Raw genomic sequence first — 23,382 nt, forward strand, 5'->3', positions numbered from 1 at the left:
TCTCCTAACAAGAGTTAAATCATGGATTCTGTTGCTGATTTTTTGAAGGCAAAGAAAGGATGGTAAAACAAGTTAAACTACTTAAGAACAAAGGAATTCTGAAGATAATTTAAATCTAGACAGTGAAAAAAAAAAGTTTTAAAGAGTACTTAGAGAAGATCAGAGAATTTTTAAATCTTGTTTCTCTCTAAATAACATAAAAAGAATCAAATCAAAACGGGAAAAAAGGAAACTAAAGAAGAACACAGATTTGGTTTAAGGACCAAAAGAAGTGAAGCAAAGTAATATTATGAAGAAGATAATGTTTGAAGGGATTGGGGAACAACAAAATATTAGACTGACCTGTTGGGGGGAGAAGAACAAAGGGGAAAGTTTTATTTTTCTTGGGAAAATGATTTTCTGGAAAGTATGAGATTTGGAGAAGTTGCAGAAAATGGAAGGTAAGGTTGTGCTGGTGAAGAGATGGGTATATACATTTATAAAGAAATAATAATTTTTTTTCTTTTTAATTTTCTCTAAAATATATATCATCATTTTCCCCCACTTTTTACATCCATATAGTGTCTTGTCAATTTGTGTTGATTACTGGTTTTCTTACTCACTAAAGCATAGTTTTATGAATGGAATCTATGAGATAAGTATATGTTTCTTCTTTATTAGATAGGATAATATACATGTATTTTCTAAAAAGTAATTCTATTTAAACTGGTTTTGGAACATACACATGTTATATAATTGTGGGGTGAAAGTTGATATATTTTGAGAATAATTGACAAAAGCTTTGTACTTGGTTGATAGTTATATGAGGGAAGTATAATTAATTAAACTGTTGTTCTTTTTTTCAGTACATTTAGACATATATGGTAGGTTGAAAAAAAAAAAGATTGACATAGAGCAATCTAAAGGTTCACAAAGCATGAGTATATCAGCTTTTTTGAAATCACATGAAAAATATTATTAATAAATAGAGGGTTAATTACCATAAATAACACCCACGATACATCAAGACTTTTCATAGATATAATACTTATTAAGGACACCCCCAAATTGAGAAACTGTAGAAATAAATATATTTTTTTGGAAATGGAAAAAAAAAAAAAGAGCGAGTTATTGGTGGATAGTTCTTGTGTGGTCTTTCACAAAGGTCTAAATGAAAAGAGGGTTCAAGTTGGGCAATCACTCATGAGATGCAGACTCTACTTACCATTACTTGTCTTTGCTTTTCATGTGAAAGTTTTTGAGGCACTAAAATCTTTGGGTAAATCTGATCAGTACATTTTTTTGTTACAACAAATATCGATCTTCTTCTTTGTTTCTAGTTTTTACTAAATCTTGATCTTTTTAAAAAGGAAAAATTTCAGCTCTATTCCCTTTTCTTTTGTGAATTGTTTTAAAGATTTAAGTGACTTCTGCAGGAAAATTTGTTTCACTAATTAAGGAAGCTATATATATTTATTTATAAACAAATGTTGTTGTAAATATTGTATATCTTTTATTTTATTTTGCCAGAATAAATATAAGAAAATTGATTCCGGATAATAAAAATAATAAATAATAAAATTTCAATTTTTGATAAAAAAAAAAAAAATTTATAATTACATGATGAGGTGTAATTTTTTCATATAGTAACTGATGGTGGTAACAGATGAAATAAACAAAATTGTGGATAAACTAAATTTGGCTAAATTGATTATTAGTGAGAACCAATATACTTATCTCCTTATATATGTGGAAAATATAGAATCAAAGACGTAAAAAAGGAGAAAATTACTCAGATAGTGAAGAAAATTAGCATACTATTTATATGTGTTAGTGAGATTTGGAGTTGTTGATGTTTACTTGTTGTGATATTGACAAATATAAAAAATGATAAATTAATAATATAAATAGGGTTTTAGGGTTTATAGGGGAAATAGGGAGATGAAGCGTACTTTTAAGGGGCTGGACAAGACGTAGGGCTTAATTTGGAAAGTTATTTAAGTGTAATGCTTCTGACTCAATTAGAAGGTAACCAGACTTTTTTCTCAGCTCCAACTACTTTAATCTCTCTCTCTTTTCTTCATTTTCTTTTTGACTTTTGTTGCCCCTCTTCAATAAAAAGTTCTGGGTTTATACCAAAATGTTAATGATATGATCGATCGTGTATGTGGAAGAAAAAAATTGTGTAGATATTTTACATTTTTGTTTAATAAGTTATTTGAAAAATATGTTGAATAATTGAGGAGCACAATGTATAAATGGAGTAAGGTTATGCCAAAAGAAGAGGGAGAGTAGCATGTGATGTGTAGTCTTTGATCTCCATCTTTATGAACCCATTTAAGGTAATTTGATAGAGATAAGAGAAACCTATATGTATATACAATCCATATTCATATTTATTTGCCTATAACTATATACACCCACTTGCAATGTGCTTTCTTTTCTTTTGTACTTTTTATTTTCTTTTTGCAATTAGAAAAATTAATTAGTCCAACATAACTATGATTTACCTTCTCTGATAATGTATTTTTATTATTTAATTGAACACTAGCTAGTCAAATTTACAAACTATTACCTAATTAGATTTTCTTTACGTCACATGTATATATGCTTGTATGTAGGGAAATTGATTAGGTCATTTATAAAAGAAACAACTCAATTGCTTTGGGTCAAGCTTTCATGGTCGAAGTGGGTTTTAAAAACCATAAAATCTTCTCGTATCTTACATGATGGACCACAATCGAAGGTTGCTTTCTACCATATTTTGATTACTTTAAAGTTTATTTTTAACAAAAATCTACTCCCTGAATTACTTATAACCCAATAAATGATTAACCATATATTTTTTGTTAAACAGTGGGAGTTTCAGACATTTGTTCAATAATCTCTCTTGATATACGAAGCTAGCCTTTAATCTATTATGATTTAAAGAATGTCTTTCCATTCTAAAGAGAGATTGAATCCGAGGCATAAAGAAATCAATCTCCTTATAGTAGTCACCACTCTTTTGATAGGGTTCAGTGGTGTTTTGCTCAACTAAACGTATTTTACAGATTTACTCGTATGTTTTTCAAATTCGAAGTCAATATACTTAGATTTAATTCATCCACATGCAGTTTTTTAATTTAAAAACCAGTGTATAAATAAACACTGTGAGTTTTGTTTTGTGTATCTTAAGAAATAAAATAAAACTTACTCATATGTACTTACTACTAAATTCACAATGAAACATAATGTGTACTAACATAATGTGTACTAGTCTACTAGATAAGCTCCCACGTAATAATGATTATAAATTTTAATTATATATCAACAGAAAACAATAAATATTCAAAACATTAATTTGACGTCGAAGCATACATTTTGTGCTGGAGAAAGGATCACTTAAATTAAATGAAAACTACCTAATAATATTTAATGCATATTCTTTTGTTCCCTAATTTTTCTTCCTTGTCATTAAAAAGAAAAAATGTATACATTAAAGATAACACAAAAGCAGTTGATAGAAAGAAAAAAAAAAACTTAGAACAAAACAATACTCTCTGTTCTAAAGTCAGGCATGTCTTTACTCCATGGCAACGTAGGCATCTGCCATGGTTCCAAAGCCATTGTTAAAACAATTTCGTGAAGAAAAAGAGTCCATTTTTTTTTCTTTTTAAGTTTTACCAAAGGCCCTTCTATAGATTAAGACGGGACTAAAGTTATATAGCATTTCATCTCAAAATTAGTATGACGTGGTTAGTAAATCGATATATCACGATGGACCATTTTGAGATTTTCGAAAATTCAGAAAATTTCCGAAAACTGTCAAAAAATAGATTCCTAGTAATTTTATAAATCCCGTAAAAATGTGGAATTGGCATTTAAACCTAGATATAATCATATATGTTGTATTTAGTGGGAATTGAAAAATTGTTTGGTCGGGTTTCGAAATTATTTCAAAAAAGTTTTGCGTGTTTTGTTGTTACCGAACTAGCTAATTAATTTTTTTTTAGAGAATATAGTACTGGTTTTGGCTTGCTTGTGATTGTGCCACTCAAATTATTGGACAAGATTGAGCCAAGTTTTGTGCTTGCATGAATGAATTATTTTTCGCACGAATATCAAACTAAGTTTTATTAAAACAGCTTTTGATCATCATCTCACTTCATTTTTCCGAGCTCTGACCTTTCTCTAAATTTCCAACATAATTCTCTTCCTCGGTCGTCCAGTTTCCGCAACAGTAGGCAATCCTTTCCGATTTGTTTTCTCTCCTTTTTTATTAGTTCCAATAACCTAAACATTGTTCTTCCACTTTTAAGTGTCCATGTATTGAGTAAGTCGTAAAAATAAAAATTCGCATAAAAGTATCTAAGTTAACTCTTACTAAACCTTTGATCGAATAACATTCCAAGTTACAATATACCACTCATGGAAGGAAAGAAATGGTCGCGGCCGCCACCATCAAAGTAACCACCATATCTTTGACATCACACATATAATTGAGAAATCTATCCGCAATTGAATTTTTCCCTTCGGTATCAAGACTCCCGCAAATATGAATGTCTACACCAATGTTGGTTTCAAGCCAGAAACATCCTCAATCAAAGACATATTCTCCTTATTCTTTTATTTTTCACAATTTTTTTCTTTTTAGTTGCTTGTCAAGCGTTTTTTTTTTTGTTAATCAATTAATTTTAGATATCAAGAAAAAAAAAAACAAATTGTCGCATAATATTTGGAAGTTAACTTTATTAAATCAAATTCGTCCATCACAAATTTAATCGAATAACACTATAACCTATGGTAATGTGCGTAGCCACGGAAAAGTGGCCCATGAGGCTATAATTGAATATGAATTAATACAGTTTCCAGATCAAGAGCATGTTTTTGGGACCCTCTTAGAAATGTCTATATTATACGTGCGTTTCATATTCTTGAATCTTGATGTATGTATTCTTTTGTGATAGACATGAAATTTCATGTGGTTTTACAAAATTCACATTTTAGGGTAAGCCTTTGATAGAAAAGTAACACTCACATGAGATCCAATGACAAGAACCACATGTGTGTGTTAGTCTAGTGATTCTTTATCTATGCTTTTTTAGATCGATACATTATTTAATTATTCTAGCAACAAAAATAAAATCGGATACGCTATGTTATGAAATACTTTACTTTTTCTTTTTTTCGGATGTTATGACATATTTCTTATATTAAAGAAATTTGTTATACAAAAAAAAAATGGAAAGAAAAATGAGTACCGGAGTGGTTTTGAAGCAAGTTGAAGTTTCAAGTGCTCCAGTTAAAGAAACATTGCAAAAACATATCCAACTTTCAGATTTTGAAAGTGCAATATTATCCAAAATGTTGAGAAAATATGCTTGCAACTTGAACAACAATTATTTGGGACTAGTATGGTCTGTAACAAGAAGCTACCGTTAAATTTGTTCGACCTTTAGAAGTTAGGGATCATAATAGATTATATAAAAATCATAAATCTTACACCAATTTTAGATTACAACACCAAATATATATTGAGGTTAAAATCATAGATCTTACAACAATTTTTATACTAGAATATAAAAAGATGCAGTGTTTGTATACACGAAGACTTTCTTGAGTTCTTCAGTGTACAACAAAAATAAAAATTACAAAGTCAAATTCGGTTGCTCTGGGAAAAACCAAACTAAACCGGAAGGAATGAATACAAAAGAATGGTTTCTTAACCGGGTAAAGAATCACAAATGTGAACCGGATGATGAGCCGTCATGGCTGCTCAAATCCCAGTTCTGTTTCTTCTTGTGCTCGAAATTCTGAAAGCATGTCAATGGCCTCATCTGAGAAAAAAAGACAACATGTAGAAGTAGAAACACATCAGAGAGACAAACAAACAAAACTCAGAAGCCAAAAAGGAACAAACTCAATGATATGTGTGTTCGAGAGAGAGAGAGAGAGCTAGAAACAGACCCTCCATTGTCGCTTGTGACCCATGTGGTGAAGAATGGACTCAAGTCGTTTAATGATCTCTCTGAAAGTTGGTCGCTTTGCAGGTTTCTCATGCCAGCATTCTTCTATCAACCTATGGGATTCAAAGATCAGATCGAACCGAAATGGGTTAATGACATGAACCAAACCAATCAATGATGCAAAACTGTTCATTAGTATTTATTTTCTTGGTGAAAGAGAGAAGAAAGCCTCACGTTTTAAGACCATGTGGGTAATGCTTTGATGGAGCTTTAAATAATGGCCGATGTTTGCCAGCATAAGCTTCAGAAGCTTCACTGTCTTCCTTTTCAGAAAACGGCATTCGGCCTTCGATCATCTAAAGAATCCGAAATTCGAATCAATGACATGAAAAATAAATAATGAGAGAGTCGCTAGTTTTTAGTTTTTACTTACCTCTTGAACGATTAATGCAAATGAGAAAACATCGGCTTTTGTATCGTACTCTTCACTAGTGAAAACCTCGGGAGCTATATATCGACCTATAATGTGAATAACAACGATAAATTTTTATTATAACATAACCAGTAATCAAGACTCTTGACCAAGCAGATCAATGATTGAAGCAGCAAAAATTTACAGTAACTAGACAGGTGCGAAAAAGTACTTACAAGAAATGTCTTGACATGTGAAAGGCTTGTCTTCTTTAACAGTAACAAGCTTGCTTACTCCAAAGTCTGCAACTTTCAGATGCCCTGAATCATCCCGCAAAATGTTTCTGCAAATATAGTTTCACCATTTTCAGAACAAAACAGAGTTTGTTGACGGTAACTGCACATATAAGAGACAGAAAACCACTAATATAGACAGTGTGACTCACGAAGGTTCAAGGTCGCGGTGGATTATAGGGTCTCCTTTGATCTCATGAAGATAGCTCATTCCCCTACAAAAAATTCGGAAAAGGTAAGATTTACAAGAGAGTCTAATGGAACATTTACAAACAATGAAGAAGAAGCATATATAGCGTCAAATCGCATACCTTGCAATATCAAGGGCATATCTAACAGCAGTAGCTGGTTTCAATTGTCCTTTTCGTTTGAGCAATTCACGCAAATCCCCCTGAAGAATATATTAAATCAGATCTTGGTTTCGTGAAACTAAAAGAAATAATGATTTCAAATTTCTCAGAGAAAGTCAGTACCCTGGGTAAATATTCAGTCACAATCATCATTGGATTACTTTGAGTTACAGCACCAAGAAACTGCACAATGTTTGGATGCCTAAGCCTTTGGAGCAATGCAAGCTCATCGTGGAATTTCCTCCTGCGCAAACATACACAGAGATTATGGTAAGGATCAGGAACCTTAGAACCGTCTACAAGATATTTACTTACACTTGATCGTCATCGCTCAAAACTTCATCATCGAGCTTTTTCACCGCAACTTGAATACCACGCCACATTGCCATACAGTAAGTTCCCTGAATCAAGAATCTTCACACTGTTAGACAAAAAAGACTCGAAATTATCGATAAAAGATCCATTGGAGACAGACACATGTTTTTACCTTTGATATCTCTTTGCTTTGAGTGAAATCAAGCTCACTAGGACCGATTTCATATTCAGGGACTTCACGAGCAGTCTTGACATGCATTGGAGCCATCTGAAACATACAAATGTGTCAACAATAATGAGGTAAAAAACCGAATCTTCCAATGGCTATTACAGGAAGAGATACAATCAAACACCAAAACAAACTTTCAATTCTTACCGGATGTTTAGCACCATGTAGCTCAAGAATCTTGATTACATCAATGTTCTTGTAAAATATCGCATCTGCAAATGGCTGTTTTCTAAAACGAATTAGAATACTAACAAACATCATCATCATCATCAATCTATCTATCCATCATTACTCAACATAACCAGAGAGAGACAATTAGCAACAAAAAAAAAAAAGTGATTGGTTTAGTTTCTTCTTACAGTGCTTCCCCAACGATCTTTAGGATCAACCTCAGCTTTCCGATCAAGAAGAAGCTCAACAACATCTTTCAATCCTTGACAAGCGGCCACGTGGAGAGCAGTCCGATCATCAATGTCTCTGTAATTAGCATCAATCCCTGAATCAAGAAGCTCCTTAATCCCTTCAATGTCACCTTCATTAGCCAAATACATTAGTCTCACACCACCATCGATCTCTTCTCCATCCTCAAACACCTCTTCTTCTGAGTGCACCGACGGCTCCGGAATCTTCTCCGGCGCCAATGACGATTGCCTACCAATCGTAAACCTCGGCTGTAGGTAATCCTCTTCCATCCCAACAAAACCCCTAAAACCCTGATTTGTATCCGAAAATCTCGGAGTGGGTCAACGAAAAATCAAAAATTTCAATAGAAAAGCTGCAAACTTTTTGGTACCCTTTTGAAAACACAGACCCTAAAACCTTGATTAAACCCGATTCACACAATCTGAGAAGAAATTGAACAAAGAAATCGAAAAAGAATCAAAAAAGGTTTTTTTTTTTTTTTTCCGGAGAAGATGTGAATTAACAGAGAATTAAAACCCAGTGTCGAAATTTATAGGTGAATGATGCCGTAATGGAGAAGACTAAGCAGGTCGGTAACAAAGTCATCGGAGACGAAAAGGAGAAGAACCAGCTTTTGTTGAGCGCGTGTTTGTCACGTGGTTTAAAGCGCGTAATAATGGTTTAAAAGACGTCATCTCTGGCGCCACGGTAACAATGCGTTGACGATAAGCGAGGAAAACAGATCTTACCCGTTGATTTAAACAGCGTCAGATGAAAACTAACGGTTTGGATGAACCCGCACGTGTTTGGATTCGATTCGGCTAAAACGACCGCGTTTTACTTGTTTCGACGCATTTTCTTGCAAGTTTGTAACCAACCTGGCTCGTGAATTAAGGTCACGTATTTTGGGACAAAGACTTTCGAAAAAGATAAGAATCATAAGATTTAAGATACATCAGTTCTATTTTCGTTTGAATTCTAAAATGATTTACATATTTTCCACTTGTTTTCTTTATCAATTTACAGGCTACTTTAGTTGTTTCTTGATAATAGCCACTTTAGTTGGCCAAGGAAAAAATACAAACAAACAACATTGGATAAGATTTCATGCTAAGTATGTGATTCAATTTATTGTGGTGTACTTTGAATAGGTAAAGATTGACATCTTCATCCTCATCCTTTGTTTTTTGGGTCAAATTTTCAATTTAGAACCAAAACTCATTTAACTTACTTATTCAACTTCACAACATGTGAATTTGTATGGTTTTGGCGTTTTTTCTAATTTTTATTTCATCATTTGTCAACCTTTAAACTTAACTATCTTTTCAAATAATTATGTAACAAATAACATGCAATGCAAGGTCAAGATTTTGACATTCGTATCTTAAGACATTGGATAATCAATTTGTTGTCTTAAATGACAAGTTGTCTAATTATAGCTCATATGTTCCTGCTGAAAACATTTTAATATTTATGATCCATTTATTTCAATCCAACTTTTTGGAGTTTTTATTTTTCTAAGTGATTTAGTAACAAATGTCAACTATACATTCCAAATTGGTTCCTAGCTACTCTATAGAGATATTTAGTATAACTCTGATTAATAAATATGAAACAAGAATGTTCCCATGATACATATATATTTGTTGAATTAAGATATAATAATTAGGTTTCGTAGCATCGTATTAACTAAAATTGGATACATACACGTCCCGTGAATTTCAAAGTTAGTTAGATAATAAGTTTCAATGAAATAATATATTTGACAAGGATAAAAAGATCGTATTTTTATATGTAAAATTTAAAAAAATTCAAGTTTCTCTTTTCTAAAATTTTATTTTCACTTCCCATTAATTATTTTTCACAATTTCTTTGTTTGGTAAACAAAAAAACTGTTCCATAATAAGAAAGATAATGGACAAGGAAAAATGAAAAACAAAGTTAAATTAAAACTATTTGATATAAGGGTATAAGAGATAACAAAATAGTAGAATCATTTCTTAATTCGATCCTGTACAATGCATCTTCTATGTTCAATCCGTGGGTCATATCCTAGTTCTATGTTAAAACATATGCACATAGCTTTTTCCTCCTCCTGGAACCTTACTAATAATTCTTATCTTTAATGTCAATTCAAACTTTTTGAACCTTTTCTAAGTAATTTAGTAACAAATGTCAACTAGACTCCAAATTGTTTCATGATTATGTGCTTTTTATTATTATTATTTCTTGAGTCATCTTATTATGATATTATCAGTTTGATAAGAGTCCAATAATTCAAATCCTTGACTAGTTCACCCTTCTTCAAGATATAAAACAAACCACTTAAGTAGAAACAAAAGGAATATTCCCACAAGATGCATATTAGCATATATTATCCTCACAGTAACAATAAATTTGATTTTGTCACAAGACCTTATCACAAAACCAGAGGCAACCGCAAACATATATTTAGACCAAACCGAAAACAAATATGAGCCGAAGTTGTATTGTACATTATTATTCAATCTTAGGGAAAACGATACATTATTCAAAAGCAAGTTCATTATGATCTTTTGTTACAGATTCAGAACCAAACTTGTTGTCTCTCTTAAGGATTGAGATTGCATACAGCCACCGTCTCCCACGACTCTAGAGTCTTGTCTTCGGTATCGGTTTTGCATAGAGCGAGTCGGTTTAACCGGAAACTCAGGCCATCGAGGCTGCTATCGAGCGTGTAAGCTTTCTCCTGCGCTTTCTTCTTCTCTTCCTCTGTTAACTCAGCGTAAAGCAGGCTCAAATGCGGCATGTAAGCTGCGATAATTAGTAGACAGAGATAAATTCTTTTAGATACATATGGAATCATGAATCTAAAATGAGAGATTATACTCAAGATTACCATCAAGGCTCCCCAAAAGCACAAACATCAGACCCTATAACAGTGTGTACATAGGTATCGAATTCGGTTTTCGGTTACTAATTTTCGTACTTAACCAAGCCGATATAATCTCTAAATGTTGATTTACGCAAAAAAAAAAGGTATACTTGGTAGGCTAATGTACAACATTTCCCTAGCATTTCAAGTTCAAAGAAACCTTGTTAAGGGACTTAAACCATAATTAGAGTTCAGAGTTGTCAAATTTAAGACTTAAAACTAAATCTTTGATTTACACAAACCAGTTTTAAAGTCAAAATAGCTTACGTGTGGTAGTTGAACAATTGAAATGGTTCTTACAGTGTTCACCAGCTTTCATTACCTGTACAAACATCATTACACTCCAAAATCATTACCAAAGCCACATATCTTTTATACACAACCAAACCCAAGACTTCAACATGTAATCAAGAATTTTAGTCAAGACCCAATATCTTAATTACTGTTTGTTTAACTATTCTCACAGAAAGATCGAATCTTGAAATGAAAAGTCCGGAGCTTTTTTGTTACCTCTGGGGTGGATTGGAGAAGCAAGAAAACGCATTGAAAGAAGAAAGTGCCGGTGGAGACGCGATCGACGGTGGCTCTGTAAGACTTAAAACCGTCGCAAGCTGATTTGAACATCTTCTTGGCTTCGTCTTCCGTCAGATTAGTGGCTCCGACGACGGTGACGTGAGGATCGAATCTTGGGCCAGTGAATTCAGATCTCAGAGCTTCCATTAGCTTTCTGAACCGCGGCTCCGATTCCTCATCCGGTAATGCCCACACCGAGTATACGTCCTTCTTCACCTCCTCCATGGATCGGTCAATGTTAATTTGCTCCAAAAATATGATTAAAACTTAGAAGATTAACATTTGTATTATTATTATTGGTAATCAAGGAAAACGTTAATAAATCACTTTATTAATTAATTAGACAACGAAATAAAGATGGAGGAAATTATAAGAAACTAAAGTCCAATGGACCTCTATATTAACAACAAGGCCTTTTAGAAATTTGATATGAAAAAGGTAAGCGAATCCAAGTATTTGTTAATATAAGGGCATCAAAGCATCTCCAACGGTTGCAAAATTGAGTATCTTAGCAAAATCTTAGGAATAAAAATCATTAAAATTAATCAAAACCACAAAGAAATGCTAAGATATATATCTTAACTAAGATGTTTTTTAGTTTTTAAGAAGTGCATACGTGTTGTGTGCGGAGTGGTAAAAATGAACAAAATGGGAAAAAAAAATCTCGTGTTATTTTTGTTTTCTTCAGTCTACGCTTTCTTCATCTCTCTCTCTCTAATCGCGAAACATCGACCAAAAAAGTTCTCCGATGAGTCTCGATCCGTCAATTTGAGAGTGGAAATTAGTCGGAGTTAGGTGTTTGATCTGTCGTTATCCTCAATCTCCGATGTAGTCTCTCTCTTTCTCTATTTCTCGAATCTTTCGCAGGCGAAATCTCTTCAACACGTCTAGATCCGTCAAATTGAGAGAAGTTGCAAGTCGGAATTGCTTGTTTGAGCCGTCGTTATCATCATCTTCAGGATAAAAGGTACTAATCTCTCTGATTTCACATCTACATCGTGATGAAGTAGGGTTTAGAGATGGGTCGAAATTAGGGTTTTCAAAATTGGGACTTAGTTGAAGCAAAATTAGGTTTCTATTATGTTAGCAGATTGTATTTGGTAATTGATGCATCTGTTTCCATTAAAATGGTAGAATTGAAAATTTCTCTGTCATTTGCTTGATCCGTTGGATAACTTCGATTTTGATTAGGTTCATTGGAGATGAGGTTCATTACATGGAGTACGGAGTAACAACTTATTGAAGGTAATTCTGTATTATCAATCTTGTTTGTTTTAGTCTATGTGAAGATATTGAATCATTGAATGAGTACATCTTGTTTGTCATTTGCTTGATCCGTTGGAGAACTTCAATTTTCTATTGAATTTGATGCATGGTGGCTCTGTTTATGTCTCTCTGTTGCATTTCCTTTTATGTCTTTCTGTTGTATTTTAATTTATGTCTTTCTGTTTTTAAGAGTCTTTAGTTTGTATGAACTTATTTGAATGAATGAATCAGTGTTTGTATGAATCAGTCTTTGTGCTTTTAAAAATCCATGCTTCAGATTTTATTGCTTCACTTGTGTAAAAATTGAGACTTTGGAGAATTCTAATATATTTGATTGCTCCACTTGTGTCACGGAGCTCATTGACTCTTACTTTACTCTTTTGAATGAGTAAAAACTGAGACTTTGTGGTTAATTATCACTACTATACTGTGCAGTTACAATAACGAACCAGACACATACCGCATTGGAGTTGTTGAGGGAGAACAAGAACAAGTTTGATTCTGTTATTAGCACCAGACATAGATGGTTTCAAGCTGCTTGAGCTCGTTGGTCTTGAAATGGACTTCCTTGTCATAAGTATGAAGCTTTCCTTGTTTTAGCTCTGTTTGATTCCATCAAGCTTTTTCATAGTTCCTAGAGAAAGTTTTTATCTTTAGACAGACTTGAATTTGGTTATTTAACATGATTGCTTGTATTGAAAGATATTGTATTGTAAAAATTTGAATTTTTTTCCTAAGATACTCTCTTTATTCTTAACCATTGGAGCTTGTTTTTCTTAAGATATTCTCTTTCTTTTCTTAACTCACAAAAAGCAAAATTTAGATTATAAATAATGCTAGAGATAAGTTGTTGGATTTACAAGTTCTTCTTGGTTATGATAGATTATTCACTGTGGAGCCAGTTGGTAAATGTGGTGGTTTGGCTTTATTGTGGAAGAATAGTGTTCAGATGGATATTCTTCATGAGGATAAAAATTTGATCGATGTACAGGTGCAGTTTGGTTCCTTTAAATTTCTTCTTGTCTTGTGTTTATGGAGATCCCGATAATAGCTTAAGAAGTGTTGTGTGGGAAAGACTAAAGCGGATTGGTATTGGGAGAAGGGATAGATGGTGCATGGTGGGTGACTTCAACTCTATTTTACATAATGCTGAAAAGGTAGGAGGACCAAGAAGATCTGATTCTTGCTTCAAACCTTTTTCTGAGATGTTAGAGATTTGTGAGATGACAGAATTAACCAGTTGTGGCAATCATTTTACTTGGGCTGGTAGAAGAGGGAGTCACTGGGTCCAGTGTCGATTGGATAGAGCGTTTGGGAATAAAGACTGGCTTGTTCAGTTTCCTGCTTCTAACCAAGCTTTTCTAGAGGTGAGGGGTTCAGATCATAGGCCGGTTATGATTTGTCTGGTGAAAACTCAAGATTCTTACAAGGGGCAGTTCAGATTTGATAGGAGATTTCTCCATAAAGCGGAGGTTAAGGTAGCGGTGGCAAGAGCTTGGAAGCCTGGGATTGTGTCTGGTGGTTTTCTAGTGTCCAGCAGGTTGAGGGCGTGTCGCAAGGCTCTGAGTTCATGGAAAAAAAAGAACAATATGAACTCGCAGAAGAAAATAAACCAATGTGAAGATGCCTTAGAGAAGGTTCAGTCTGAAAGATGGCCCAATTTACAACAGGTGCATGTTTTAAAAAGAGAGTTGTCAAAGGCATACAAAAATGAAGAAATTTACTGGAGCCAAAAGAGCAGGCAAAGATGGTTGAGGTCTGGAAATAGAAATTCCAAATACTTTCATGGTTCTGTGAAAGGTAATAGAGCCAGAAAAAGGATTGAAAAGCTAAAGGATGCTAGGGGTGTTTTTCAGAATTCTGAAGCTGCTAAAGGAGAAGTGGCGGCTGAGTACTTCAACAAGCTTTTCAAATCGTCTAACCCTCATAGTTTTCAAAACTGGTTTTCGGGTTTCAGGCCAAGAGTCTCAGCGGATATGAATGAAAGTTTAATGGCTGTTGTATCTGCTGAGGAGATTAGAGAAGCTGTTTTCTCTATCAAAGCTTCGAGTGCTCCAGGTCCTGACGGGATGACTGCTTTGTTCTTTCAACAATTTTGGAGTATTGTTGGTAAGCAAATGATTAAGGAAATTCAAAGCTTTTTTGAATCTGGTTTTTTTCCTGCTGAATGGAATTACACTTATTTGTGTCTATTGCCAAAGATTCAGCTTCCTTTAGATATGTCTGATCTGAGGCCAATCAGCTTATGTTCTGTTCTGTATAAGTCTATTTCAAAGATCTTGGTGAATCGTCTTCAGCCTATCCTTCCTCAGATTGTCTCGGTGAACCAGTCTGCGTTTGTGTCTGAAAGATTAATCACAGATAACATTATTGTGGCGCATGAAGTTGTTCACAGTTTAAGGACTCATTCTGATTTGTCTGCTAATTTCATGGCTGTGAAGACTGATATGTCGAAAGCATATGACAGGGTTGAATGGAGTTATCTGAGATCTCTTCTAGTTGCTATGGGCTTTCATTTGAAATGGATAGATTGGATTATGTGTTGTGTGTCTACTGTCTCTTTTTCGGTTTTAATCAATGATCAGCCCTTTGGTTTGATCAAACCAGAAAGGGGACTTAGACAGGGAGATCCTCTCTCTCCGTTTCTTTTTGTATTATGCACAGAAGGATTGACTCACCTTCTTGATAATGGTCAAAGAGAGGGAAGGATTCAGGGCATTAAGTTCATTGAGGAGGGACCAGAAGTTCACCATCTTTTGTTTGCAGATGATAGTCTCTTCATGTGTAGGGCTTCTTTAGAGCAGAGTATGTTCCTGAAAGAGACTTTGAAAAGATATGGGGAAGCTACTGGTCAGTTTTTAAATTTCTCTAAATCCTCCATCACTTTTGGCTCCAAGGTCGATCCTCTGCTTAAGCTTAGTATTCAGAACCGGATGGGGATATTCAATGAAGGAGGGGCAGGTACTTATCTGGGAATGCCAGAGAGTTTTAGTGGTTCTAAGGTGGAGCTCCTAAGCTATATTAAGGACAGAGTCAAAGCTAAGTTGTCTGGGTGGTTTGCTAGATTTTTGTCTCAAGGAGGTAAGGAAGTACTATTGAAATCAGTGGCTTTAGCTATGCCGGTGTTTGTCATGTCTTGTTTTAAAATGCCTAAAACTACTTGTGACAATCTCTCCAGTGTCTTAGCTGATTTTTGGTGGAGTAATACTGAACATGGAAGCAAGATCCACTGGCAAAGTTGGGAAAAATTATGTCTTCCTAAAGCCTTAGGAGGTTTAGGCTTCAGAGATATTCAGACTTTTAACCAAGCTCTTCTTGCTAAACAGGCCTGGAGATTACTGCAGTTTCCAGATTCTTTGTTTGCTAGATTCTTGAAGAGCAGATACTATCCTCAAACTGATTTTTTGAATGCTGGATTGGGCACTAGACCCTCTTATGCCTGGAAAAGCATTTTACATGGGAGGGATCTGTTAAGTCGGGGTCTTGTTAAGAACATTGGCAATGGAAAATCTTTTCGAGTTTGGATTGATGATTGGATTGAAGATGATGGCTGGCGTGCTCCTTATAGGAGAAATTATTTTTTCAATCCTGATTTGAGAATTTCTGAGCTCATTGACTGGGATAAAAGGATTTGGGATCCTCAGAAACTTGAGTTTCATTTCCCTCCTTTGGATATTCTTAGAATCAAAAAGATCAAGCCAGTGACTGAACTTGAGGACTTTTATTCATGGAAACATAATAAGAGTGGCGATTTTTCGGTAAAGTCTGCTTATTGGTTAGCTTCCCAATCTAGCAATCTTCAGACCAGAATTCTTGCTGAGCAGCTCCCATCAACGAATGACTTGAAAGCTCAGGTATGGGCTCTTCAAACTGATCCCAAGATTCATGTTTTCTTATGGAAAGTTTTATGTGGAGCATTACCTGTGGCGACTGCTCTTCTAGGCAAAGGAATGAAAATTGATTCAAGATGTCAGCTTTGTGGTGATGAAGACGAATCGGTGAACCATGTTTTATTCACATGTTCCATGGCTAGACAGATTTGGGCTCTCACTGGCATTCCTTCTCCAAGTTGGGGATTTCATAATGGTTCTGTGTTCAATAACATTCATTATCTGTTAATGAATACTACGAATACTCTTTGGCCACAGGAGTTAAGATTATCCTTTCCTTGGACTTTATGGCGTATTTGGAAGAATAGAAATCTTGCATCTTTTGAAGGAAAATGTTTTTCTCCTCTGGAAGCTGCTCAAAAGGTGAAAGAAGATTGGACTGAATGGGTTGAGGCTCAAAAGGGTGATGAAGAAATTGGGTTGGTGAATGGACCTGAGACTCACGGCTTGTCTCCTCTTGGTCATGGCATTGGTAACAGAAGGTCTGGTTGGTCTCCTCCTCCTTTAAACTGGTTTAAGTGCAATATTGGTATATCTTGGTCCAACAGGAACAAGTTTGCGGGTTGTGCTTGGGTTTTGAGAGATCACTTGGGGAAGGTTCTGTTACACAGTAGAAGAGCTTTTGTGAGGCTGTCTGACAAGCAAGAGGCTCATTTTATGGGTTTAATGTGGGCAATTGAGAGTATGCGGAGTCACAGAGTAGAGAATGTGATTTTTGGGCTGCAGGTGGAGTCTTTGGTTAAGGCTATTAACAGACCTATTGCTTGGCCTTCCTTTAGATATCAATCTATGGAGGCGGGTTTGGCTCTTAAGTCTTTTAGGCGATGGAAAATTATTTTGGAAAACTCTTCTTCAAACAGGTGTGCTTTTCTTATTGCGAAGAGTGTTACTAATGATTGTAGACTTCAATCGTATGTTGCGGTGGGTCATCCTTTTTGGCTTGATGGTGTCTTCGCAGTGGAAAGAGCTTTGGCGTCTGATTGAATCTGAGTTTTCGTGGAATCGGCTTCGGAATGGTGAAGTGTATTCCTTTGTATTAGCCCAGCTTGTTTTAGTTTGTGGCTCCTTTTGGCCTGTGTTTTTTGAGTTGTATTGCTCTTATGCACTGGTTTGGTTACTCGGGGATGTTATTGTTTGTAGCTCTACATCTCTTTCTAATATAATTCCAGATGACAAAAAAAAAGATTATAAATAATGCTAAGATGTAAGGTTAAGAACCAAATGGTTCTTAACCATCGGAGATGCTCTCAGCAGTGGTGTATTTGTAGGGATAGATGTTAATAAATTTATATTAATATAATAAAAGAGAGAGAGAGAAGAGAGAGAAGATAGAGAGATAGAGAAAGATAGGGAGTGTGAAGAAGATAGAAGAAGAGCTTACCAACCAAATGCTCCCACGTAGCTCACATTCGGGTGTTATCCCACACTCGAACTATGTAACTTTTCTAACTTTTGCAATATTTTTTGTTTTAAAATTACTCACACTCGGGTAAAAAGTGTACCACTGCTTGTGGTCTAATCTTGCTTCTTTTTTTATTAACATATTGAAAGTTGATTAATCACATGATGCTTCTACACCCAGAGGTCTGGGGTTCGAGTCCCAGATACTGCGATTTATTAATAAATTTGCAGATTATTCGAGAAAAGTGTGCAGGAGATCTCTAACGATGTACAATTATAGCCGTTCGCCAAGATTCTATACAGAGAAGGAAGTGTCCATCAAAAGCATGAAGAAAGAGATGAACGAGGTGAGTATGAAGGAGGTGAAGGAAGCAAGCATGAAGAAAAAGGTGAAAGAGGTATCTTCTGTCGTAAATCTAATAAGGGTCGGAAGGAATTGTCCGTTGTAGAATCGTCTATGTAACAGTTCTCAGAATTTGCAATAAATAATAAATCCAGATGACAACCAAAAAAAAAAAACAAACAATAAAATCCGAATCTTATATTTATGACATGACGAAAAGAAAAAAAAATTCTCATATTTATGACATTATCATATAACATAACACCGTGGTGTGTAAGCTTACGAACTTATCTAAATGTATGAGAAAAAAAAAAACACACACATAAAAGTCACGGGAAGGGAGCTGTTCTCTTCATATCTGTCTCAACGACATCAAGCGCAAAGCCTTTCCTAAACCTAACCCAATAATCAGCGACCAGATTCTTCTTCTCCGGTCCACTGATCCCATCTCTTGACGGCTTCAACGATTCCGTCGAGATTCCATGTTCTTCATCTCTCTTTTTCACCAGCTCCGGTTTTATTCTCCCTAGATTCACGTCTTGTGGCGACACCATTAGTGATGGTACACCTAGTGGCAATCTATCCCCTAAAACAAAAGAAAATAAAAACCTAAGTTTCTAAACTAACTCATATCTCAAAATATAATAAATATGGTTTGTTCTACATATATTTACAAGATTAATTAATTACCTCGGTCTATCTGCCATGTACACCAAAATTTTCCGTAAGATTTGGCAAGATTTTTAAGCTCGGGCTTCGCAACGAGCTCCGGGACCCTTGGAGTTACTAGAAGAGCCATTTGGATCTACAAACAACACTCATTCGATCATTTTCGATTTTCAGGTAGATAATAAACATATCGGAAAATGTATCGAAAATCATGAACCTCGTAATCATGCGAGTGCCAAAGCTTTTGTTCCTCCGGTGGGAGACTCTCGAATAACTTCTCCGACACAATATATTCTATCCCTACAGATTCAATACAATGAAAAACAAAATTCCTAAGTCATTACTCATTAGTCTCTAGCAAACGCTTCAATATACGTATACAACGGTATAATCAATGTCAATACGCATAAAAATGTGCAGGACCATTAATTAACGTACAAATAGTGTATATACGGTACAAATGCATATAAAACAAAAAAAATGAAATCTTTGCAATGTACATACGAAGATTTTTTTACCCAAATAAAATGGTGAATATGTATGTATAAGCCTATATGCACAAGAGAGCCAACATAATTGTGAAATGTATAATTATAAACAACACAACGCAACCTCATAAAATCCCACACGAGAAACACACATTAGAAGACCTAAAATAGTATATAAGAGACGTGGACCACTCCATATATTTCATTGGTTTTGAATTGGAATCCAATAAAACTTAACACAAAGAAATGTAAACAATTTATCGAAGTCGAAGCATGTGTACCTATGAGATGAGCCTTAGAGGAATTGGAATCGTAGACAGCACATTGGAGGAAGTCCTGGTTTACACGTTGGCCGTAGATATGAACTTCGATCTGACGGCCAGGATCGTGGCTATAGCAAGCAAATGAACACACGTGAAGGCTCATTTGCCTGATCGGTTTCATCGATTGCATCATAGCCGTTCCTTTATCGAGCATCGCCGTAGTGGTCTTTGTCGGATCTCCCATTGGCTCCTTTCCATCTCCGCTGCTTGCCGGACACGCCACTGGAACCTTATCACTCGATGCCATCGTAACGACAGCCTTTTTTCTTGTTCTTTAGTTTGGTTCTTGTGTTTTGGTTTTGATCTTATAAGAGAGGAGTGATGTTTGCATGAGGAAAGTATGACGTGAATGATTCGATGCGTGACACGTCATTCGGGTGTGTTGACGTGGCTGATTGGCGACAAAATGACACGCGGCCGGTTCTTAAGCTCTTGGACAAAGTATTGAACACTTGGCAATGTTTGCGACCCCGGCTTTTGTGCTTTGTTTGACGAGTTCGAAATAGCAACTTTTGACAATTTTGCTTAAACGAAGGGTCTTTATATCCAAAATTGCGTTATAATGATTTCAAAGGTAACGATACAGTTGCACCATAAATGTGAAGATAGAATTTTTCGCATAAAAACAGAAAGAAATAAATATATATAGCAGTTAATACAACCATATACGTAGTAGTTCTGGTCAAACTCGTTATAGATCAATTCCCTTATAATATTCGTCACATACTATGTTAATCCATTTGCGGTAATTCAAATTTAAAAACACTTAAATACCAAAATACTCCAATTGCTTCTTAGTGATACAACTTAACCTCCGATGACTAGTAGTACAACGTAGCCATGTTTTCTTATTTGCTTAACGAGAGCTACCGTTTCGCACGGTCTTTAAAAACGAACCGCTCTTAGTTATTTCTCGTAATGGTTTATCGGTATATCGAACCATGTTATAAACCCACGCACCCGAAACTGCACCAACAATTGGAGAGACTATGTAGATCCAAAGTCCTCTGTAGCAACTATAAACCATTGCAGGTCCTAAACTTCGTCCTGGATTCATCGATGCTCCCGATACCGGTCTGATAAAATTGATAAATATAACCATATCTCATTTTTAAATTTTCAGTCGATAAAGAAAAATATATGAACAATGATAGTAATAAATAGAAAGGTTAAATAATAAATTTACCCGGCAATTATCACGTTAAGTAGCACCGTTGATCCTACTGCTAGTCCGGCAAGTTCTCCGATCTGCTTATTGAAACATTTGAATCCAATGTTAAGTTTCTCATAAATTCAAGGACCAAATAAAACATGTGAAATTGCTGAAGGAGGGGTAATAACACAAATAAAAAGAAAAAAACTATTAAAATACTTTGTCCATGTTTCATAAACAACCTTAAAAGTACATTAACATATTAGCTGAAGTTAAAAAGAACATGCTTAAAATAGTTAGGAGTCCCCAACATATAACCATCGAATTTGACAATATATATAATTGATTAATTTGCGTCCAACATAAGAAGATTTCGAAATACTAACCGCTCTATTATCGGTGGCAACGCCGGAAATGACGAACATAAGGTAGAAAGTAATGATAAACTCAATCACAAACGACTGCAAATCCGATCCAGATGGTAATGTTCCGACGAACACATCGTGTTTCCCACTACAAACGTCTTGATCAAGTCCGAACAAGAGCCGTAAAGTCGCCGCAGCAAGCGTCGATCCGATCACTTGTGATATCACATAAGCCGGAACCTAAGAAATCAAAGAAATAAAATTTAGTGACCAATTATGTTATTTGTGATATCATATTAACTAGGGAGTAGGGACACTATTTTGGAATATTGTGAAGATTTTGACGCTTATATAACACAATTTTGTTTGACTTTCTTTGTATACGGACAAATGTTACATGGTAAACTAACACTTTTTAAAAGTTCAATTTAGAAAACTAACGAAAAAAATTAAAACAAATTGGTAAGAAAAATCAATTTATTCCTAGTTATCCGGCTATACTCATCATATACCGTAGACGCATACATTTGAAATTATCTGCACTCAATCACTCATCATGACTCATCTCTATACTCATAAATACGTCTATCAGTATGAATTCAATAACAAAAAAAAAATCATTAGTGAAAGATATAATAATGATTTGAAGGTTGTAATACAACACAAGTTGACGCAAAGAAAACTTAAGAAAAATGCAACTTCTCACGAATCCAATAAAAATATAAAAACAATAAAAACTTTTTTATAACCTATAGTTTCGTGCAAAAGAATAAAACGACAGTTAAACTAAACCTATCAAACACAAAAACACTAATGTCTAAATGTTGTTCATCAAACTCAAAAATTATACTTAAATACAAAACTTGATCAATCACTATTATTTATAATTTATATAGAGTGTAGACCTGTTTAAGAGGGAAGCGGCCGCAAGATGCGAATGCGATTGTGACGGCCGGATTGAAATGAGCACCGGAGATGTGACCAAGAGAGTAAACAAGAACCATGACGGTAAGTCCCCAAACGATGGCGATCCCTGGAAGAGTCACGGCTTTGTCATGTTGTGTGTTCACGGCCACCGCTGCACAACCGGCGAATATCAAGAAGTACGTTCCCAAAACCTCAGCCATCAACTGAAAAACAGAGCAATTTAACAATTTAAAACAGAGCAATTTAACCAAAAAACAAAACAGAGTGTTTCATTATTTTTTAAGACGAATTTCTTCTATAACACAAAAAAAAAAACAGATAGATTTATGGATTATGTCGAGATTAATTATAAAGATCGGTGAGAGTTTTTTTTTTCTTCAAAACTAAAAAGGTTTTGGAGATTGAGAGTTACATAAAGTAAAAAACCTTTTGCAAGAAAGGGACAGAGATTGAGAGGAGAGAGTCTTGTTTCTTCATGGGTTTAGGATTATGAATAGCTTCTTTTTGTTGTTGGTGTTCGTCTTCTTCTTTGAGATTCACCACCACAGCTCCGTCTCTAGCATCGGCACCATGGCCGTTCCCCGAGATCTCCGCCATAACTGTTTTTTTTTTCTCTTTTGACAAACGAAAGAAGAAGAAAAAGATATCAAACTTTAAAAGACTGTTATGACTTGTGTGAATGAGTTTGGTAGCCGATTATCTCCCATTTATTGGCAAATCGAAAGAGAGAGAGAGGATTGGATTTCTACGATTTTTTAATTTGACCATTTTATTAATTAAAAAAAACGATGATGTATTTAGGAAACGATTTCACATGGTATATTTGACCATTGCTTTGCTTTATTAAGAAAAATCTACATATATATAGTCTGTTTTTACTTTTATAACACAGAATTTTGGGACAAAATATAGAATTTTTGAAATACAATTCATAGTATTTTTTATTTTAGTTAGAAGGGAATATAGTTTTTTTAATCCAATATCTAAAAGTATCATCATCGATTATATCTTAAATATTTAATCTACAATTCGAATAAAATGAAATGAGATCATGAATCTGTCATTGCTGTAAATTTTATGTGAAGTGTTAATTTTGATAGGTATACTTCCTAAAATAATTGCAATTATATATAGTATTTAAG

The 23,382-nt window shown here is 34.7% G+C and overlaps 4 protein-coding genes across 4 annotated transcripts; all 4 read right to left on the minus strand.

Annotated features, from left to right (window-relative positions):
- Positions 1-5,428: 5,428 nt before the first annotated feature.
- On the minus strand, positions 5,429-8,674 carry LOC9306081 (serine/threonine-protein kinase STY8). Its single transcript, XM_021018872.1, has 12 exons — positions 7,886-8,674; positions 7,674-7,748; positions 7,470-7,565; positions 7,298-7,383; positions 7,106-7,226; positions 6,944-7,023; positions 6,785-6,847; positions 6,576-6,682; positions 6,361-6,446; positions 6,162-6,283; positions 5,929-6,040; positions 5,429-5,798 (listed from the first exon to the last, which is right to left on the minus strand). The coding sequence occupies exons 1-12, from the start codon at positions 8,216-8,218 to the stop codon at positions 5,700-5,702; spliced, it is 1,380 nt and encodes a 459-aa protein (XP_020874531.1). The 5' UTR covers positions 8,219-8,674; the 3' UTR covers positions 5,429-5,699.
- Positions 8,675-10,344: 1,670 nt separating this feature from the next.
- On the minus strand, positions 10,345-11,730 carry LOC9306082 (cyclic phosphodiesterase). Its single transcript, XM_021018885.1, has 3 exons — positions 11,353-11,730; positions 11,110-11,164; positions 10,345-10,721 (listed from the first exon to the last, which is right to left on the minus strand). The coding sequence occupies exons 1-3, from the start codon at positions 11,638-11,640 to the stop codon at positions 10,519-10,521; spliced, it is 546 nt and encodes a 181-aa protein (XP_020874544.1). The 5' UTR covers positions 11,641-11,730; the 3' UTR covers positions 10,345-10,518.
- A 6,755-nt stretch (positions 11,731-18,485) lies between these two features.
- LOC9306083 (oil body-associated protein 2B) lies at positions 18,486-20,321 on the minus strand. Its single transcript, XM_021019456.1, has 4 exons — positions 19,754-20,321; positions 19,202-19,284; positions 19,006-19,120; positions 18,486-18,901 (listed from the first exon to the last, which is right to left on the minus strand). Exons 1-4 carry the CDS (start codon positions 20,040-20,042, stop codon positions 18,645-18,647), a joined length of 744 nt encoding a protein of 247 aa, XP_020875115.1. The 5' UTR covers positions 20,043-20,321; the 3' UTR covers positions 18,486-18,644.
- Positions 20,322-20,417: 96 nt separating this feature from the next.
- Positions 20,418-23,010, minus strand: LOC9306084 (aquaporin NIP1-2). Its single transcript, XM_021019455.1, has 5 exons — positions 22,667-23,010; positions 22,219-22,443; positions 21,335-21,553; positions 20,982-21,043; positions 20,418-20,871 (listed from the first exon to the last, which is right to left on the minus strand). Exons 1-5 carry the CDS (start codon positions 22,835-22,837, stop codon positions 20,652-20,654), a joined length of 897 nt encoding a protein of 298 aa, XP_020875114.1. The 5' UTR covers positions 22,838-23,010; the 3' UTR covers positions 20,418-20,651.
- Positions 23,011-23,382: the final 372 nt, after the last annotated feature.

This window comes from Arabidopsis lyrata, assembly GCF_000004255.2.
Source record: "Arabidopsis lyrata subsp. lyrata unplaced genomic scaffold ARALYscaffold_7, whole genome shotgun sequence".
Taxonomy (NCBI): domain Eukaryota; kingdom Viridiplantae; phylum Streptophyta; class Magnoliopsida; order Brassicales; family Brassicaceae; genus Arabidopsis; species Arabidopsis lyrata.

Bases quoted from the DNA above. Each gene is read 5' to 3' on its own strand.
- LOC9306081 (XM_021018872.1), bottom strand. From the start codon at position 8,218: ATGGAAGAGGATTACCTACAGCCGAGGTTTACGATTGGTAGGCAATCG. The intron at 6,447-6,575 runs GTAAGTACTTTT...TTCACATTATAG, and splicing joins CACATGTCAAGACATTTCTT to GTCGATATATAGCTCCCGAG. The intron at 6,284-6,360 runs GTAAGTAAAAAC...CGGATTCTTTAG, and splicing joins TTGCATTAATCGTTCAAGAG to ATGATCGAAGGCCGAATGCC.
- LOC9306082 (XM_021018885.1), bottom strand. From the start codon at position 11,640: ATGGAGGAGGTGAAGAAGGACGTATACTCGGTGTGGGCATTACCGGAT. The intron at 11,165-11,352 runs GTAACAAAAAAG...ATGTTTGTACAG, and splicing joins TTCTCCAATCCACCCCAGAG to GTAATGAAAGCTGGTGAACA. The intron at 10,722-11,109 runs GTAAGCTATTTT...TAATTATCGCAG, and splicing joins CAATTGTTCAACTACCACAC to CTTACATGCCGCATTTGAGC.
- LOC9306083 (XM_021019456.1), bottom strand. From the start codon at position 20,042: ATGGCATCGAGTGATAAGGTTCCAGTGGCGTGTCCGGCAAGCAGCGGA. The intron at 19,285-19,753 runs GTACACATGCTT...TTGAATCTGTAG, and splicing joins CTCTAAGGCTCATCTCATAG to GGATAGAATATATTGTGTCG. The intron at 18,902-19,005 runs GTAATTAATTAA...CTTTTGTTTTAG, and splicing joins TACATGGCAGATAGACCGAG to GGGATAGATTGCCACTAGGT.
- LOC9306084 (XM_021019455.1), bottom strand. From the start codon at position 22,837: ATGGCGGAGATCTCGGGGAACGGCCATGGTGCCGATGCTAGAGACGGA. The intron at 22,444-22,666 runs GTTTTTTACTTT...TCTGTTTTTCAG, and splicing joins CTGTCCCTTTCTTGCAAAAG to TTGATGGCTGAGGTTTTGGG. The intron at 21,554-22,218 runs GTCTACACTCTA...TTGATTTCTTAG, and splicing joins GCCGCTTCCCTCTTAAACAG to GTTCCGGCTTATGTGATATC.